Source organism: Desmodus rotundus, chromosome 12 (genome assembly GCF_022682495.2).
Source record: "Desmodus rotundus isolate HL8 chromosome 12, HLdesRot8A.1, whole genome shotgun sequence".
NCBI classification, from domain to species: Eukaryota; Metazoa; Chordata; class Mammalia; order Chiroptera; family Phyllostomidae; genus Desmodus; species Desmodus rotundus.
The window spans coordinates 56,141,458-56,159,281 of NC_071398.1; the positions used below are offsets into that span (position 1 = coordinate 56,141,458).

General features: G+C 47.2%; 1 protein-coding gene across 1 annotated transcript in view; it reads left to right on the forward strand.

Moving 5' to 3' along the window:
* Positions 1-6,163: 6,163 nt before the first annotated feature.
* PALMD (palmdelphin) overlaps positions 6,164-17,824 on the forward strand; it is a 46,189-nt gene continuing 34,528 nt past the window's right edge. Inside the window, exon 1 of the mRNA XM_024569985.3 lies at positions 6,164-6,789. Within this exon, the coding sequence (XP_024425753.2) occupies positions 6,745-6,789 (45 nt within the window). The 5' untranslated portion in view covers positions 6,164-6,744. The remainder of the gene's footprint in view (positions 6,790-17,824) is intronic.

Sequence of the window (17,824 nt, forward strand, 5' to 3'; positions counted from 1 at the left end):
AACCACTCAAATGTTAAGACTCGCAATCAGTTACTCTTTCAGCTAAAATCACTGACTTGGGGAGGAAAAGAAGAAATAATTTTTCAAAACACAAAGCAAAGCAAGCTCAACATTTTCAAGTTCAAAAAGCAGCTGAGTACACACAGAAGCGAGCGGAACAACTCAAACACCCAGCTCGCATGGGCTGCCACGGGCTGTGTGGACACCATTCAAGAGGCTTTTGAGTTCAGGCACACTCTTTGGCCCAAATAGTTTAAATATGCCATTGAATCGACTGGCTGAAAATGAAAGCGTCTGGGGAAGGCATCGCAGTGGAACAGTGTTTCTGAAAACACCCCACACCGAATACAATACAGGGAGGCTTCCTTCCACAGCTAACAAAGGAAAGGAAGTGAGTAAGGCGGCCGGCCCTCACAATCGCTCCAACTCAAAACAAGTCCATGTAACGTGCAACCGAGGTGGTGCTTTCGGTCCCCTCTGCGGCTGCGCGCTGGGCAAGGGTACCAACGCCGCAGGGTTTACACCTGTGAGTCACAATTGGTGAAGGAGAATTCACTGTGCTGAAGCACCTGTTGTCCTTGATCTTGATGGAATGATAAACATAGACAGTTTAGCCTCCTACTTTTCCCTGATTTACAGCAATGCTAATACTCTTTATGATGCTGGTCATTTTCACAGCCGTTTGTCCATTGAGGTGGAGGAAGTTCAAATAGAAGATCCCAAATATGTTCAATATTAGCTTCTTGCTATGGGCACCTGAGAAGAGAGAGAAATTACGGAACACTTTCATCTTGTGGGGAGTATTTGGCCATGTATGTTTGGTCTGTTCATAGGTTGTTTTTGTTTTTCTTTTTATCTGTGGCTATTTCTATAGGCTGTTGGATAACTAAGGCTGTATTCAGAAAACAGCTGTCTCCTTTATCTCTGAAAGGTCCCAATGGTTTAGTTAAATACTCTTTTGCACTAAATGCAGCAGTTGTTGGAATTCTAAGAAACTCAGCCTGAAAATACTCTGCGATGCTCAAAGAGAAGGCAGCATGATTAACCACACGCATGCTTCTGGCTACTAGAAGAATCCTTTTCTGGGGGGTGGGGGTGGAGGCTAATGGTGTGCCTCTGGGGTACTTCATTTATAGAAAAGTTACAGCCTAATCTTCAAACAAATTCCTAAGGGGGAAAATAGCTATAGGCTCTGTCCTGTCCTTAAAAATCTGTGCCAGAAATCATCAAAATGATCAAATTCGTTTGCTGTACATAAGGTATTATTCTAGGCTTATAATGATATATGTAGCTAAACCTCATGCTACGGTGTCTCATTCCAAGTAGGAAAAAATAGAGGTCGGATGACGCAGCAGACTGAGAGGGAGGCTTTGGGACCAGAAAGTCCAAGGTTGAAGTCCGGGGCGGTTTCACAGCTTCCTGGATATGAAGCCGCTTGGTGGGTTATTTCACCTTTTTGAGCGTTGATTCCAAACCCGTGAAGTAAGTCTACAAAGCACCTGACACACACTGGAAAGGCCCATAGAAGACGATAATGATCATCATTCAACATATTTACCAAATGTCCACTAGGTACCAGTGCCGTTCCGAGCACTTAGAGTATTCACAAAACCTTTCGCTATGCGGGGATGCACTCCAGGGAAAGAAGGACAAAAACAGGGAGAGGAAGAAGAGTCGGAAAGGGAGTTAGCACCCACTTTTTTTTTAACAGGATCTGCTTTCAAAAAGACCCTAGAAAAGTCTTTTCACATATACATCCTAGAACTATTCACTTCCTGCATTTGGTTTCCTTCCATTTTTCTGCCACTATTTGATTTAAATTTTATTTCTCTGTGGTTTTTGATCCCAAATCTCTCACCTAAGCTTCCGTTTTGTACTTAATTTGGAACGTATCACATTCTCATCCTTCTCTCTGTTACAACCTATGACTGAACGGTTTTTTTGGACTCCTCCCTTATCAATCATTGCCATTGCCATTTCCCTTGTGTTTTGAAATATTTATAGTAGCACCTTACGTACAACTCCAATCACTTGTTCTACTTCCTCGTCTACTCTAGACCCCTGGGCCAGCCCTCGTGGAGGTTAAGAAGAAGCCTGGGGACCTTTCCTTTCACACAGCGTTGTCCATTTTTTAGACTCTTTCCAAGGGCACTCCCATTTCATGCTCCCTACCTTCCCACAAGACCATCCTACCCAATCCTTCCCGTTCAAGAAGAATTGACAGTTTTCTTCTCCTGAAATATGGATTAGATCTTTCATCTCCCACTGCCCTGGTCCACTTCCCTGCACATCAAATTCTATGTATGGAGGGATATCTCCATCAATCTCTCTAATTTCCCTTCTCTGCCCCAAGCAGGACACTCTCCTTTCTGGCCCTCTGACTCCATTTGCACTTACGAATGACTCTTCTGCTTTTCAAGTTCTGCTTTCTCTCCCTGACCTCTCTCTCCTTCAACCCACTTTGCACTTGCTGCCTGTGCCCCACGTCACTGTGACTCACATCCGCCACTCTCCTGGTCCCAACCAAAGCAGAAGTTAGCGCTCTGTCTTATCAACTACAATGAAAGTTGGCTTACTATTCTTTTGTCCTCTAATTGTTTCGAGCACGCGTCTTACCTCTCCAAGCAGACAGCATGTGCGTTCTAAGAAAAGGCACTGTCTCAGAAGCTCACGTATCTCTTAACTCCTAATAGAAGGTCAGATCATTGATTGTAACTTCTAACTCTTGCCATGCTCATTTACATCGGCTGGCAAACAACAAAACACTTAGTGAACTTGGTTTGACAAGATCTTCCAGAGTAGATAGAGCCCTACCGTATACCTATTTTATAAAGACTGAATTTGCACATGAGTATTTCATGAACATCAGTTCACTCGATTAACCTGCTCTGACCTATGGGTTATAATACTCTATATTTTGTGATCCTGCTCACCACCAGAGAGATAATAAATTTTACAAATCCAGATAAGTCTTCTTCCCTCAACTCCAAAGTCATATATCCAGTTGTCCACTCAGCATCTCCATGTGGTAACTGATTGACTTGTCCAAAACTGAGTTCTTGGTATATAACCTCATCCTCAAAAAAACAAAAAAAACCTTATTTCACCTGCTTCCCTGTAGCAACAGGTGGCAAGTTCCATTGGCTCAGTCCAAGAGTCTTGGAGTCATCACGAACCCTCTTTCTCTCAAACCCCAAATGCAATCTCAGGAAATCCTGTTGATTCTACTTTAAAATATATCCACGGTTCAACCAATTCCCGCCGCCCTCATTGTTCCCACCGTGGCTCACGCTGCCATCGTTTCTCAACTGGGTTACTTCAGCAGCATCCGACTCGGTCCCCCTGCCACCGTCCTTACAAAACATGCAAGGTCATGTCACGTCTGCACTCAGAACCACTCAGGGCCTCTAACCTCCCACAGAGCGAAGGCCGGAGTCCTCCCAGTGCCCTCCCAGACCCTGCATGGACTGAGACCTGTTACAGTTCCAACCCCGTCACCTGTTACCGTTCTCTTCATTCCTCCCTGCCCTTGTTCCTAAAATATGCCAGATACAGTCCCCCTCAGGGTCTGCGCACAGGCTCTTCCTGATGTGCTCATGTGACCCTCACAGCCAGCTCCCGCCTCCCTCGGGGCCTTGTTCCCTCCCATGCTCCCTTCCCACTGAGGCTGCCCGATGGCCCAACTCTAAATGGCAACTTGCCCCCCATTCGTCATCTTTATTCTCCTCCCTCGCTCTATTTTCTCTCCAGAGCGGTCATCACTATGGCAGTCGTGAGAATGCGCCTCTCAGACACCCAGCCACCGGAGCACAATTCACCACCTGTCCCAGCTGCTGACTGAAATTCACCCCAATACTTGTGTCAAGAGCCAGCCCCTTGGAGGCAGCTCTGAGCCAACGGCTGAGCACGGCCAGAACGCTAAGGCAGGCTCCTTCCTGGGACACACAGGGCCTCGCTGGTGACTGACTGGGACTCTAAGTCTCCCTGTAGCGCTGGCAGTCTTCCTGAGACAGTGCTGCTGATAACGCTGATTTTACCCAGCTGTGGCTCCCTCGCTCAGGTCAGGCTGGCACCAGGGTCTGATCCCTCTCCCCAACTTCCCAGCTCCAGCCTTTTCTCCTGGCTCCCCATTTCCTCCCATAGGGTCATTCTGCTAATAAAATCGAACACATTTAACTCACCTGGGCATTCGTTTCCTAGAGGACTCAGACTAACATAACCATCTTCTCACTTCCTATATTTTGCTTGCTTATGATATGTATCTTTCCTTGTCTACGAAAATAGAAGTTCCGGCAGAGCAGCAGTGTGACTTGTCCATGAACCCCAAACACCTAGCGCAGCGTCTGACACATCATTTGTGCTCATTAAATATATGCAGAATACATGAATAACAAACGCTTTCGTACAATAGCAACTATCAATAAATAAATGAATAAACACATGATGATACCAATCAGTTGTCCCAACTCTGCTCCCTCTGAAATTCCCTGACACTCTTATTTTGTTTAATCCTCCCCTTGACTAGAAAACCCTTGGGTTTTCCCATAGCAGAAATGAGATTTGAGAGGCAAATTGTAGGAAAAGATCCAGGCTAGTAATTGGATGAAGGCCCAACTGTTCTGGGCAGCCACTATACAATTCGTACCGAGCTGTTTATCAGTACTGCTCTCCTGTCTTTAATTGCAGCCAGAATCAGCAGATAAACAAAATCAAAAAGTTTTGAAGGTTCGATTTTTTTTAAGCTGAAATATCCATGCAATAGTAATCACACGTGCCCCACACCGAGCCAGTTCTCCTATTCTCCGGTCCCCCCAAATTCTCCTGAGGATGCTGGAGCAAGGACAAACTGCTCTCAGGTGTGATTTCAGACTCGAAACTGGTGGGTTCCCCTTTGGTGCTATGGTTGGGGGACTTCAGATGACAATATGCAGAAATCTTTTCTCATGAGAGCCATCGAGTGTATCCAGAGGAGACTCCCACAAGTTCCGCCCGAGGGTTCTGAACCTGGCTATCATTGTTCTGGGAATGACAGGGAGGAGGAGGCCGGGCCCTCCCCCATCTCTCACAAACTCCGATCTAACCCTTCAGCCTGTTCACCTTGCCCTGTTTCCTGGGGCAGGCCTGCGGAATGGCTACTGTAACCTTAGACGGTCCGGTTCCAACCCTGCCTGGCCTTGCTACTAACTAGCGATGTGAAATTACCTCTCTGAGCCTCGGTTTCCTCGCTTTTAAAGTAGGGCTCATAGCATCTATCTCCCAGGACCTTGTAAGATAAACAGCATGTAAAGCCTTCACCTATAGAGAGTACTCAGCAAATAGTAGCTATTTGTATGAGTGGTATCAGCCATGCAAGGAGATTAAACTGCGTGTCCAGTGTTAGGTTTGTCCCTCTAACCTCTCCAGCTGACTGTTGATGTGAAGGCACCCAAACCCCCGACAACGCGAAGTGGATGAGGATGAGGACCTGCCACTTCAAACCTGAATCAAAGAGATGCAGGGAAATCCGACAGAGTCCGTTGTAAAGCTCCCAGTCTCTGCTTTGCTCTAAGAGTTTCACTGGGCTTGACTTTTTTTTAAAGACTTTATTCATTTTTAGAGAGAGGGGAAGGAAGGAGAAAAGGAGAGAAACATCAATGTGTAGTTGCCTCTCACACACCCCTGATCTGGGATGGACACAACCCAGGCCTGTGCCCTGACTGGGAATCGATTAGGCGACCCTTTGGTTGGCAGGCCCACGCTCAGTCCACTGAGCCACACCAGCCGGGGCGACTTCTTTTTTCTCAAGGGCAGAGGAGTAGCCACAGTGTCCGGCTGCATGCGCTACAGAATGTCTCAACACACGGTCAAAGGCTCACCCTTTCCCTTGCGTAACCTGTGAGGTCAAAATGGTCACCTTCCTGAAAGCCCAGTGTCATTTCTGAACAGGGTCCAAGAAAGTACTGCATTCCCCAGAGGCCCAAGAACTCACACAGGGTGGTTCTTGACGTCGGCGCCGCACAGAACACTGAGCGGGGGCCAAGACCCCCACTGAGCCACCTTAGCGCCTTTGGTCTCTCCATGACGCAGAGATGCCAAAGCCTGAAATAAGCTCCTGCGGCGGGAGGCAGCGGGGTGGGGGGCCTGGGGGGCAGCTCGTGGGCACTGCCCACTGCAGAAAGTTCTAAAGAAACTCAGGGGTGTGTTACTGTTAACGGCAGCCCATCAGAGGAAGGGGGACAAGCAAGGGCCTCTGCCGAGGCCAGGTGAGGCTGTGTCCCTGCGGAGCCTGGAGGAGGAGAAGCAAGTGAAGTGTGTGCAAACACACGCAAACCCCACGACAGAGGCTGCAGAAGCCCCCGGCGCTGGGTTCCCTGAGCCCCCCCTGGAAAACAATGGACTGGGCAAGGAACAGTTAATGAGCACTGTGCCGCGCTCACCGTGCACATCACAACAAAGAGCTGGCGGCTCCCGGGGGGGAAAAGGGCTGGTGCGCTGCCGTTCAAACTTGTCAGTCAGCTGGTGCCAGCAGCCCGGCGTGGCCGCCCCGCGCGCGCTCGGCGCCTGTGTCAGTCCGCCCGGCTCCGCGCATCTGCTCGCAGGCGCGGCGGCCCGGCCGGCGGCGGCGGCTTCTCTCGGGCGGCGGGGCTGCCGGAGCGCACTGCTCCTGCCTCTGCGTCGCCCCGGCGCCTCTCCCTACCAAGGCCCCTGATTTATGGTCGCTCGCTCGGGACTTCCCTCCCCGGCTGCCTGCCCCCGCCTGCCAGAATGGAAGAGGCCGATCTGCTCAAAGAGAGACTCCAGGCCATCACGGTAAGTGCGCGCACAGCTGGGACTCCGGACTCGCTGCCTGCCGGGCGGACGGCCGCGCTGGCCCGAGGGTGGGCGCACGGGGCTGTCACGCTTCGCGGACGCGTCCCTGCCGCTCCCCTCGCCTTGGAGACCCTCTCTCGCCCCCCCGGGGCTTCCAAACCAGCTCAGAGTAAATGATCTTGATTTCTGCACAAGCTGTTGCCTGCGTTTTCAACAGCCATCAGGAGCTTTTAAGGCAGTTTGGTTGACTTTCTGTGTACCTTAGAAACTCAGTTTTTCCTTAAATTTATGTGTCATAGACCTTAGCTCAAAAGACAGATCCCTGGTAACTTGGGAACTTTTTAAAGATAATACACCCAAAAGTTAAAATCTTTTAGAAAGGGGAGAGAAAAGAAAGGGAAAAAAACCAACTTGAAACTTTTTATTGGTAGTGCGGTGGTAGGTTCCAGAAAGCCTAACAAAATGAAAATGCATGTTGTGCCGGAGCTAAGCGTGTAAGGAGAGAAAAGGGAGCACAAGCACCTATCAAATGGGCTCTTAGGTATCGTTTTCCAGAAGACTCACCAGCTGAGTAAGACCCTGGTGGAGGAAGGCAGAGCGTGCAGTCCGCTGGATTTGGAAACTATTTCACTAATACCGGGAAGGAAAATAATGCATTTTTTATATTTGTTCTGGGAAAGAGTCAAGGCAAGAAATGAATTACTTTCCTTAAATGACCCAGCTTTTTAAACGTAATTTTATTAAATCCTCTGCTTGGCAGGAACCAAAAAATCTGTGGCACAATCGTTTATCATGAGCTACAACTTCTGAGGTCATTTTTTTAAGAGGAGAAACTTTGGAAGTCAACATCCCAATTTCTCAGCATTTTCTGTCCCTGAAATTAGCTGCCAGAAAGCAATCAGTACTTTTTTTTAAAGTGGTGCGAAATCAGGGTCGGTGGGGAGATATTTTTCCTTTGTTCTTCAAACTCTCATGGCATAAGTAGTCAGTCATGCTAATCCCAATTTGGGATTTTTATTAAATGGATACAATGTCTCAGTTGCACCCAGAAAGGACTCAGTAAATTGAAGTATTTTCTCAGCCAGTGGTAAGGAACCAGAAGACTAAAGTTGGCACCTTTCCGGAAGACAGTGCTTCTGAAATGTCCAGCTCCTAATTGGTACCATTTCCTTGTTCGGAGAACGTTGGTTTGGAGCGTCACTTGTTTTGGTTTGTTCTTTTTGGTTGTTAAACTTGCCACGGGTTCAGCTGTCCTGCTTTGAGGGACAGGAACTCGGCCCTGCTCTGTTGGTTTTGGCCTTGGCCTTTAGCTTGACAGCTGTTGTGTAAAGGTTACTGTATTAGGCCGTGTGAGTTGTGTGGGCACAGGATCCGCTTCTTCTGAGCTTCTGTCTCCTCGATAACTAATGGCATATCCTATGAAATGCACAAGTAGCTCCTTGTTCCCCGTTTTTTTTTTAAACTGGAGGCCCCCTTCCCGAAGCCCTCGCTCCCCCCCAGCACACCGGTTACTGACTCAGCACACAGGGTTCTAAAGGCGGGACTACCTACCAGTTTTCAGGGCGATGGGGCAGCATCACTGAGGGTGCCGAATGCAGATGGAACTAGAACAAGACTCCCTGGGCCTTCCAAGAAGGCCAGAGAATTCTGGCATGTGCTTTTGGGGATGATGTTTTAACATACCACTTTGGGGGCTATTCCACTAGCCTCAACCTATCCCACGAAGAAGAATTAAGCAAATCTCCGAAGACCATAAAGTAATTCTGTCTTGGAAGTCCTATGTTTGTATAAAGAAAGGTCATAGGCAAAAAACTGGGAAAAGTGTATAGGAACAAATTTCCACTAGCTTAGTCCAGTCACCAGGCTAGTCCAGTCACATTTGTCACCGCCTAGAGGAAAACTGGAGCGGTGCTGTGTCCATGGAAACAACACATGCACCGCCTCCCTCCTGGACGCCCTGGGAATGCCAGCTCTGCACCTCCCTGCCTTACCCAGGAAGCGTCTCAGCTGTCCCCCCCACCCTGGGGACATGCATACACACGGTGTCCAGTCTGCAAGGGTCATTTCCCTCTCAGAAGGACTTAAAATCTTCAGGATCTCTGACCCAGGGACACTCTCCTCATTTTAAGTCTTTTCTTCCTATTTCCCTACACGAAAACAATTTTTGTGAACATCCTTCAAGAACAAAATCATAAGATAATTGATCGGTGCTTCCAAACATAGCACTCCCAGACGTCAGTTTGTTATGGAAAACACGAAAACTTTTTACGCTCTAGCATCTATTTGATTTTTATATTCAAATGTGTTCTTCCAATTCCTGGCTGTGAAACAAAATAATCTCCACCACTGAATTTATTCCACCTGGTTTGGAGTCTCCAAAAAAGTCATTATTTCCACTGCGAGGGATTGGAAATGCAAACATATGGGCCTGGAACTTGACAGAACCGAGGAGCAGTCTTCTTAAAAAAAAAAAAAAAAAGGATTAAACAGAGTAAGTAGATGGAATGTGCCACTGAGACTCTCACACCAAACACCAGATTACTGGCATCATAAATTGAATTGTAGATTAGTCCGAAGTCTTCTCAAACAGAACAGGGACAAAGTCGGGAAAGCCCACGGGAACGATGGCTCAGAAGGAAGTGTTTCAGCTTGGGTGTACGAATACGGGTCCTCTTTTGCACGCTCATTCGCGTGTTCCTCCTTCACGACTTTATCTGTGACCAGCGCTTCTCCTACTAAATTAATGGCCAAATGATCTCTTAGCCTAGGAGTCGGGTTCCCAACTACAACTGTTCTGAACTGCTGAGACGGGACTTTGACTAGAAAGTCTCTTGAGGCTCTTTCCACGTCTGCACACATTTGAACAAATAGCTGATTTTTATACAAAAGGAAAACTAAAGAGGGAGACTGGTAACTTGAAATTGGCTTTTATAGTACTAGAACTGGTGATGTCGGTGCCTCCTGTATTCTCGGGAGGAGCGTGTTGAAGGGATGGCTGAGTTAGCCGAGGATTCCTGTCCGCAAGCACACACGGCCCCCACCAAAGAACAGGGGAAAGGCCCAGGTGAATTCCCCTAAGATATAAAAGGTGCCGTAAGGATTAGTCATATCCCGTACGCTCTAGACTTCCTCCCTCGCAAGGAACACACTGCCTTATCTCCATTCCTACTGTGTTGGAAAACACTGTTACTCAATAATATGGGAAGATTCGAACTGGGAAACCCCTGGATCTTAAACTGGCTCGCCTCTCAAAACTGGTATGTTTGAGGGGCTGACATCAGAAGAATTGTGAACAGACCAGCTGGGGAGGAAAGGGGTAAGAATCTAGCCAGCATTTTAATTCCCACGGAGGCTTACCTTTAACTGGTAGGATGTGCAGTTAACCGGTTAGCAGTCATTCTCTCATTCCTGTGTTGAATTAATGGGTATTGAGCAGCTGCTATGTCCGAGCCTTACACAGTTAAATGAGAAGAAGTGGAATAAGGGGAATCGTGAGCATCAGGGTGGGGTGCGAGGGGGGTGCTGTCTGCAGTAGAGTGTCCAGGACTCACCTCAGAGAAAGGGTGACATCCAAGCATGGATGTGAAGGAGGAGAGCCCTGTCAAGATTCAGAGAATTGTAATAATCACAGTAATCACAAGAGCGAGCACCTGCCCAGGACCGACGCCATTGGAAAGCAGCCACAGAAAGGCCTGACGCTGGAATGTGAGCAACGGAGCCAGCTTTGCCGGCCAAAGCCACACGTGACGCAAAGTAAGAAGGAGCTCACATTTCCCGGATCCACTCCCCACTCCTTTCCTCTCCCAAAGAATAAAGAATTTGTTCTAGACTGGTAAACACAGGAGCTTAGGAGGCAGAACGGTTTTCCGTAAAACAGAAACTACCCAGCACAAAGGCCAACGTTAAAACAATAACATCAACACAGGCAGGTTCGAGGTATTTCTTTAGCTCGCGGTGCCTTGTCATTGGTCACTCAGCTCTCACCTCGTTTCCAGTTCGTCTGCATCTGGGATCTTCTAGCAGGTCCTAAGACAGTGGATGACCTCAAAGCAGGACCCGCAGCTTCACTCATGGGGCCCAGGACTCATAAAACGTGGGCAGCCTTGTTCAAGGTGCTTTCAGAATTTCAGGATGGGCACAGCAGAGCTTTAAACTAAATGCTGGGGCCTTCTGAGCATGGAGCCTTATAGGCCATCTCGGGTCCCAGGCCCAGGGAGCTGGCCCTCCTTGCATTTCCCAGGCCGGCCATCTACGTCTTCCCCTATTTATTCTGCCTGTACAAACGCGAGAGCAAAACCAGGAGCGAGCCCACCTGGTTCTTGAATAGAGGTAGACGTTAGCATGTGTTAGGATCATTGCATCGTTGGGTGTTACAAGGACTTCTTAAAGCAATAGCATCGTGCACCTCGGGTCCAGCAGACCTCGTGGTTAAGACAAAGGTACAGGAGGGACTCCCAGTCTGTCACAAACACCTAACGACTCCCACACACAGATGGTATGAGGAGCTGGAGGAGTCTCCTGAATAGACAAGGCCTGGGCCAGAATATTTGAACAATGAAGCCTCCGCACAGTTTTCCACAGTGCTGCCCTGGGATGGCATGTTTCCCCCAGAGGAGGAAAGGTTTCTTCGAACCAAAGTGCTCCGCCACACGTTGCCAAGTATAATAGCCCACCCACGAAGCCGACCACGTGAGGAGGCAGAATAATGGTGATAGCTTATTAAGGAAACGGCTTTTGGATAACCGGGCAAGATTTTTCCAGTGTGCTGCAGAATGATAACGCTGCTCCGCAGAGCCCTGTACTGACGAGGGTCCCCGTGAACTTTCTGAACTCAACTGATGGTCAGAGGAAGAGCCATCCCTGTAGAAAACTCGGGTGGAAACACGTCAGTGTGAGCGCCGGAGTCTAGCGAGCATTCGACCGCGTGGAGCCTCATTCTGTGCTCACACGCCCTGTCTCCAGGTTCAGAGGACATAGCCGGTTTTACAATAAACTAAGAATAGCTTAATTCTAGTAAGAATAATTTAATAAAATAAAATATTTAGCCCTGGCTGCTGTATTTCAGTGGATTGAGTGCAGGCCTGCAAACCAAAGGGTCACTGGTTCGATTCCCAGTCAGGGCACATGCCTGGGTTGCGAGCCAGGTCCCCAGTAGGGGGCGTGTGAGAGGCAACCACACATTGATGTTTCTCTCCCTCTTTCTCCTTCCTTTCCCCTCTTTCTAGAAATAAATAAATTAAATATTTTTAAAATATAAAAAATAAAATATTTAAATATTAATAGGAATATTTTCATTTATCTAAGTGGCCAAGGGGTTGCCTCGGGAAGATGTGCTGCCTACAGCAGCTCACCAGGCACCAGGGGGAGGGCACTCCCCTCAGACATGACACGGGCAGCTTGGGCCAGCTCCGCACTTATGGTCTGTACGTGAACCCCCAGCAACTGAGCACATTCCACGGAGCCGCGTAAGACAGAACCAGGTCAGCCTCGGAAGCTCTGAATGCAAATCGGAACCGGGTCCTGGGCCGATCACCAAGTTCTCAACGTGTGACCATGTCAGCGAGTGACCTAAGGTGACGGGACACGTTAAAAATCAGTCCATTCAAAATCAGTTGTGCTAACCAATCTAGACTATTAACGACACCCTGTGAGCAAAAGAATCCTGAGATTAAAAATAAAAATTACAGCTTCTATTTTTACGTAGCATTTAGGCTTTAGAAAATAGAAACTTTCATATTGTCTCATTTGGCTAACCGGTCCTCTGGGTATTTTCAAAAGTAGATGCTACCATTCCCATTTTATAGGCGGAAAACCTAAGGCCAAGCAGTTAAGGACTTGAAGCCGTTCTTCTGAACGTCAGATTCTCGGCCACAACATCTCAATAAATTCTAATAAGCAGCCTAACCACAAGCCTCGCCCGCATCCAGAGCTTGTCTTCAGACTTCCAGTCGGAATAGAGCCAAAAGCGGAGCAAGGAGAAGAACCTACGAGAGTCTGGATCACTTAATCTAACCCAAACCAGCCCTCCCCCCACCCCAGCAGCCTCCCCACCACCACCCCCATCAGCCAGGGGGAGCAGTGGGAGAGGAGAGAATTCAATACCATTTTAGGGGCTTTCTTAGTGCTTTAGCAGGTGGGGACAGAATCAAAGCCCCGCCCCAGAGCACCCCATAGCTCGGCCTTCTCCCCATCCCACCCCCGTCACACAGCCGCTTCCCTCCAGCCAAGATTTCGTAGACTAAGAGCTAATGATTGTCGGGCCTGCCAACAGATTTCCCCCCTACTGAAGATGTAGCCAAGTTGCCATCCCCCCTTGATTATTCGGGGTTTTGTTCTGTGTTTGTTGTTTATCCTTGTTTGGCTTGGTTTTGCCACTACTCATTAAAACAAACAAGAAATGAGAGACGAAGGCACGAAAGCGTGGAGCACAAGCTCTACTTAGAGATCTTTTGTACGGTTGGGAAAGACTAAAATCACTGAATAAAATGAGGTGTAGAAAATGCGTGCCTTTTTAACTCACTCCATAAGTAGTAGCGATAACCACATTCAATCTGCTTGGCTAACTTAAGAATAAGGATATTTCAAAGCTACGTGCAGAAATAAGGGAGCAGGAGGAAGTTACACCTTGCTCAAGAGAGGCTCACCCAGCTTCTCCCTTCGCACATCCAGTACCAGATGGGTCAGCACGCCCCAAACACCTGATTGCATCTTGAGAACACCTCTCCGTGTTGGGTTTTGACATAATGTGCCAGAACCTGGTTTCCTTTAACTGCCACCCAATCATCATGACGTAGTCACAGAAGGCACATGGCTTCACTTTCTGATTTTTATCATTTCTCAGATCACAGGCTCATTCTAGACACTTGCCAAAATGTCAGTGTCGCTCTGAAAATTTGGCCCTGGGAGTTGAACAAAACAGTCTGGCCAGCACAGAGCCCCTGGGGCTGTCACATCCCGTGTTTGGGCAAATGCATTTCTACTGACCCATTTGGGAAGCACTGGGGTGTGGTAGAAAAAGCACCACGGTTGGAGTTATAGACGATTAGGTTCAACACCAATCCCAACACTGATCAACCGTAAGACCCAGGAAAGCGAATACATTCTTAAGTGTCTCTAAAGATATGAATTAACCTGAAAGTATAGTGAACGGGTCGGATATGCAATGTATGTACAAAACTCAATAGCTTCCTGAAAATCAATAATGAGCCATAAAATGTACTGGGAAACTATCCCACTCTCCTAAAGCTACAAAATTAAAAAATGGGTAAAACCTAAAAGGAACCCAACCCTACTAGTCAAACACGCAGGATTTATATAATGAAACAGCAATACACGTTTGGAGAGACGCATCATTCCTCGAGTTAAACTTTGAATACAAAACAACCCATCATGTTTCCAAATTTATTTTAAGTTTAATGCAGTTCCAACCAAAATATTTAAGGAAGCTTTCTCATTCGCGGCTGCTAACAGCATGAAATTGCTAAAACTGGACCATTTGGCAACTGGTGTAAAAAAAAAAAAAAACCCTCGAAAACTGTTTTATCCTTTGACCTGGAATTTCACGAGCAAGAAACTCATACTAAAGAAAAAGGAGAGGCACACAAGAACGGATTCCAAAGGGGAAGCAAACTGAAGGTCTGAAAACAGGGGTGAGGCGAATAAATGTAGTGCGTATGTGAGTGGTGGAGTAATAGGCACCCATTACACATAATGTAGAAGACTGTTTAATGACATGGTGTACACGGTGTTTACGGCGCATCAAAAGAAATAGCTCAGACCACTAGACATGTAAAAAGTTCCAATTTTATGTGCACTATCGTGTGTCACACCGATATAAATCATATTCGGTATAACTATCTATCTCCGATGGTCTCTGGATAACGATAATTACTATTAGGAGTAACTTTTTAAATTCTTTAAGGTGTATGATTTTTTTATGTGTCTGTATGGTTGGTTGGTTAGTTGGTTCTTTGGTTTGTTGGGGAATGAGGAGGGATAAGAAACTGGTTGAATTCTTAATTTAGCTTCTGTTGGAATTCAACAAAATTATCCCAAAGTTCAAATGGAAAAATAAACTACTGCTACTAATCAAGACATTTGAGATTAGAACAAAAAAGGAAAACTCACCCAATAAAATGTTAATTTACCTCATTGGTTCAAATCTAAACTAGGTGGTATTACTACCAGAATCAATCATTAAACTATACAGGTAACCTGGAACCAAACCATGATGTACATAAAAATGAGGAAATTATAAAAGTTACTCAGTGATAAAATTAGTATATAAATAAAAAAAGTAAATCATTAGGAAAGAATTCTTCAGTAAAAGTTCAGATTAGTTAAAAATTGGGGGAAGAAAATGAGATCCGACCCTGAGCATTCACCATAAATCAAAGCAAATTCAGCTGGATTAAAGAGTGACTCTAACATTTAGGGAACTGGAAGGAAATGGGGGGATAATTAACTACTGTATCTCAGACGATAAAAGGTACTAAAAACGGTTTCTTCACTTAAATAATGAGGGTGAACATGGCCCTACCTCACAGAGATTTGGGGAAGGTTGAGTAAGTTGACACGGTTAGGCGCTTTCAGAAGTCTGCTGACACACACAAGTCTCAATGAATGTTAGCTGTGTTTCCCTCCACCATAATCTTCATCTGCAGAGCTTGAAAAATTAAGCAAAAGAAAGAAAGTCAGTTTAAAATGTTTTGTTCTTAGTGCGATCCCTTAGCCATTCCTTGTCTAAATACCACAGTTTCATAATTCATCTACAACTCTGCCAGGGATTAACCAGTAACTTCTTTAAATATTCATAATTCGCCTTTTTCCTTCCTCAAAGACTTTGCCCCTCTCTGTCTTCTGCTGCCTCTTGACTGCACCCAAGCTTCCAGGCCAGTCGACAATGTTTTTCTGTCGTGTCTGTCAGTTGCCAGAGTCCCACCTGAGCCTCTAGCTCCCTTTGGGGTATTTTGTTTCCTCCTGGGCTTTGAGCTCCCGGTCCACATATTTTCCCAGCCCGCTCCAGCTCCAAGATTACCCTCCTGAATCACAAGTAAGGAAGAAAGTCGGAGTGGACGGATTCAAGTCATCTGCTGTGTTAACATTGCCGTGTGCGTCTCAGCAGTGGTCTAGTGGATGCCTTTACCTTTCTGTCCTCAACAAAACCTCACATGCATGTTTCAGTACACACGCACCTTTAGGGCCTCGCTGTTGGCCACATGCTTTGCATCTTCCCGGCTCCCTGGACGCCTGCCGTGTTTACCTCATTACACACAGGCGCCACCTGCTCACCCGCATTCCTGGTTCGAGGAGCTCACTGGGGCCCTCCCAGGGATGGTCAGCTATGTGGTTTGGTCTCGTTCATAGCTCTTCTCTCTTCTTCTTCTTCTCTGAGATGACTTATGACCGCGCGTCCACGTTTCCGTTCGTAAATGGCCCCCGCTGCAGGATCTGTATCTTCCCCCTTGAAATGCCTGCCCCTTTCTCAACAAGTTCTTTTAAAGGCTTTTTTCAATAACTTTTAAAATCTACCTTCACTGAAACTTAGTGAACCTCCAGCGAGGCCCGGGACTCTCCCAGGAATATTGTATTAGTACGTCGCTATCGTTCAAGGTTACCATTCTTTGCACAACAGGAAGCTGCACTGTGGGTGGTACTTAAATTCAAATAAGCAGCATCTACTCTTGTTCTTTTGAGACCTTGAACAATAAAAATGTCAGGAAGGACAGCTATAAAGTTATAAGGTATCAGCTTCTAGCAGAATGAGTCTGATACCATCTAACTGAATTGGGCCAATTCACCAAGTGCCATTATAAACAGTATCTCATTGACCCCCACACAAGGTTCCATGTGGGCCCCCTTCCCCCTGGACCCTTAAATGTAGGTGCTTCATGAAGGGTCTGGCTTTCACTCTCCTTCTCTTTTCCTAAAATTGTCCCCTGTCATGCTCCGACCATCTCCTGCCTCAGCTATCCCTTCCCAAACTCCCGTGTCTGGTGTCTGTCCATCCAGCACCCCAGCTGCCTACCACATCACCCGACCTGTGCATTCCCAAGACACCTCCAACTTGGTGGGACCCTGCCGGCCCCTCCCGAACTTCCTGTTTCCATCAGGGATTCCGCTCTCGGGTGCCCCTTACACTTCTTCCTCTCCCGTGTCATCAGTTACGGGTCCTGCCAGTTTACCTCCCGGGTTCCTCTGCCATCCACACCCTCTGCTGCCTCTTGTTTGAGCAGCCCTGGCCTCATGGGTGAGCTGTAGCCTAACTGATTAGCCCCTCGAGTCCACCTCCTTCAATACCTCCTACACAGTGAGGGACCTCAAACTTCCTAAAATGCGGTCTTAACTCGATCATTCCTCTCGCTCTGAACCTTTCCTTCCCTCTCTGTGTCGATACATCAGTAAACTCAATCCCCTTGTCTTACCTTCATTCTCTCTCGAGGGTCTGGCCTGCTCCTGCTACTCTGATTTCACCTCCCACTGCTCCCTACACGGCAACTTGGATTCCAGGCTTGCTGTTCCAGCTCACGTCCCACTTTTCTGCTTCCAGGCCTTTGCTCACATCGAGCCCAGGTCTTGAATTCCCTTTCCTCCCCATCCCCAGCTCAGCGGCAACCACCTAACACCCTGCCCTCGAGGGCTGCCTCAAAGACTCCCCCAACCGCAGCAGCCGGAAGCAACCCCTCGGGTCTCCCAGCGCCCCGCTTGCGCCTTCGTAAGGACAGTTACCACTTGACTTCTTAGGGTGTTGTTACTTGTACAAATGATTTTCTTTCTTTGCGATAATGTTTTCTTCCTTGGCGAAAGTAGCTGCTTCTAAATAATTTGTAACATTGTAGAACTCCTCATGGTCGCTTTGAACATAGAGTTTGTATATAAGGACCTAAATCTTGGGTAAACTAATACTTAAATAACTCAGGGTCAATCCTGCCTTCTTGATGGATTCAGGCATTTTAAAATATCAGCTACATCAACACCAATAACATCTCTGAATGCTCACATTTCTAAGTACTGTGCTTACTTTAATCAAGTGTGT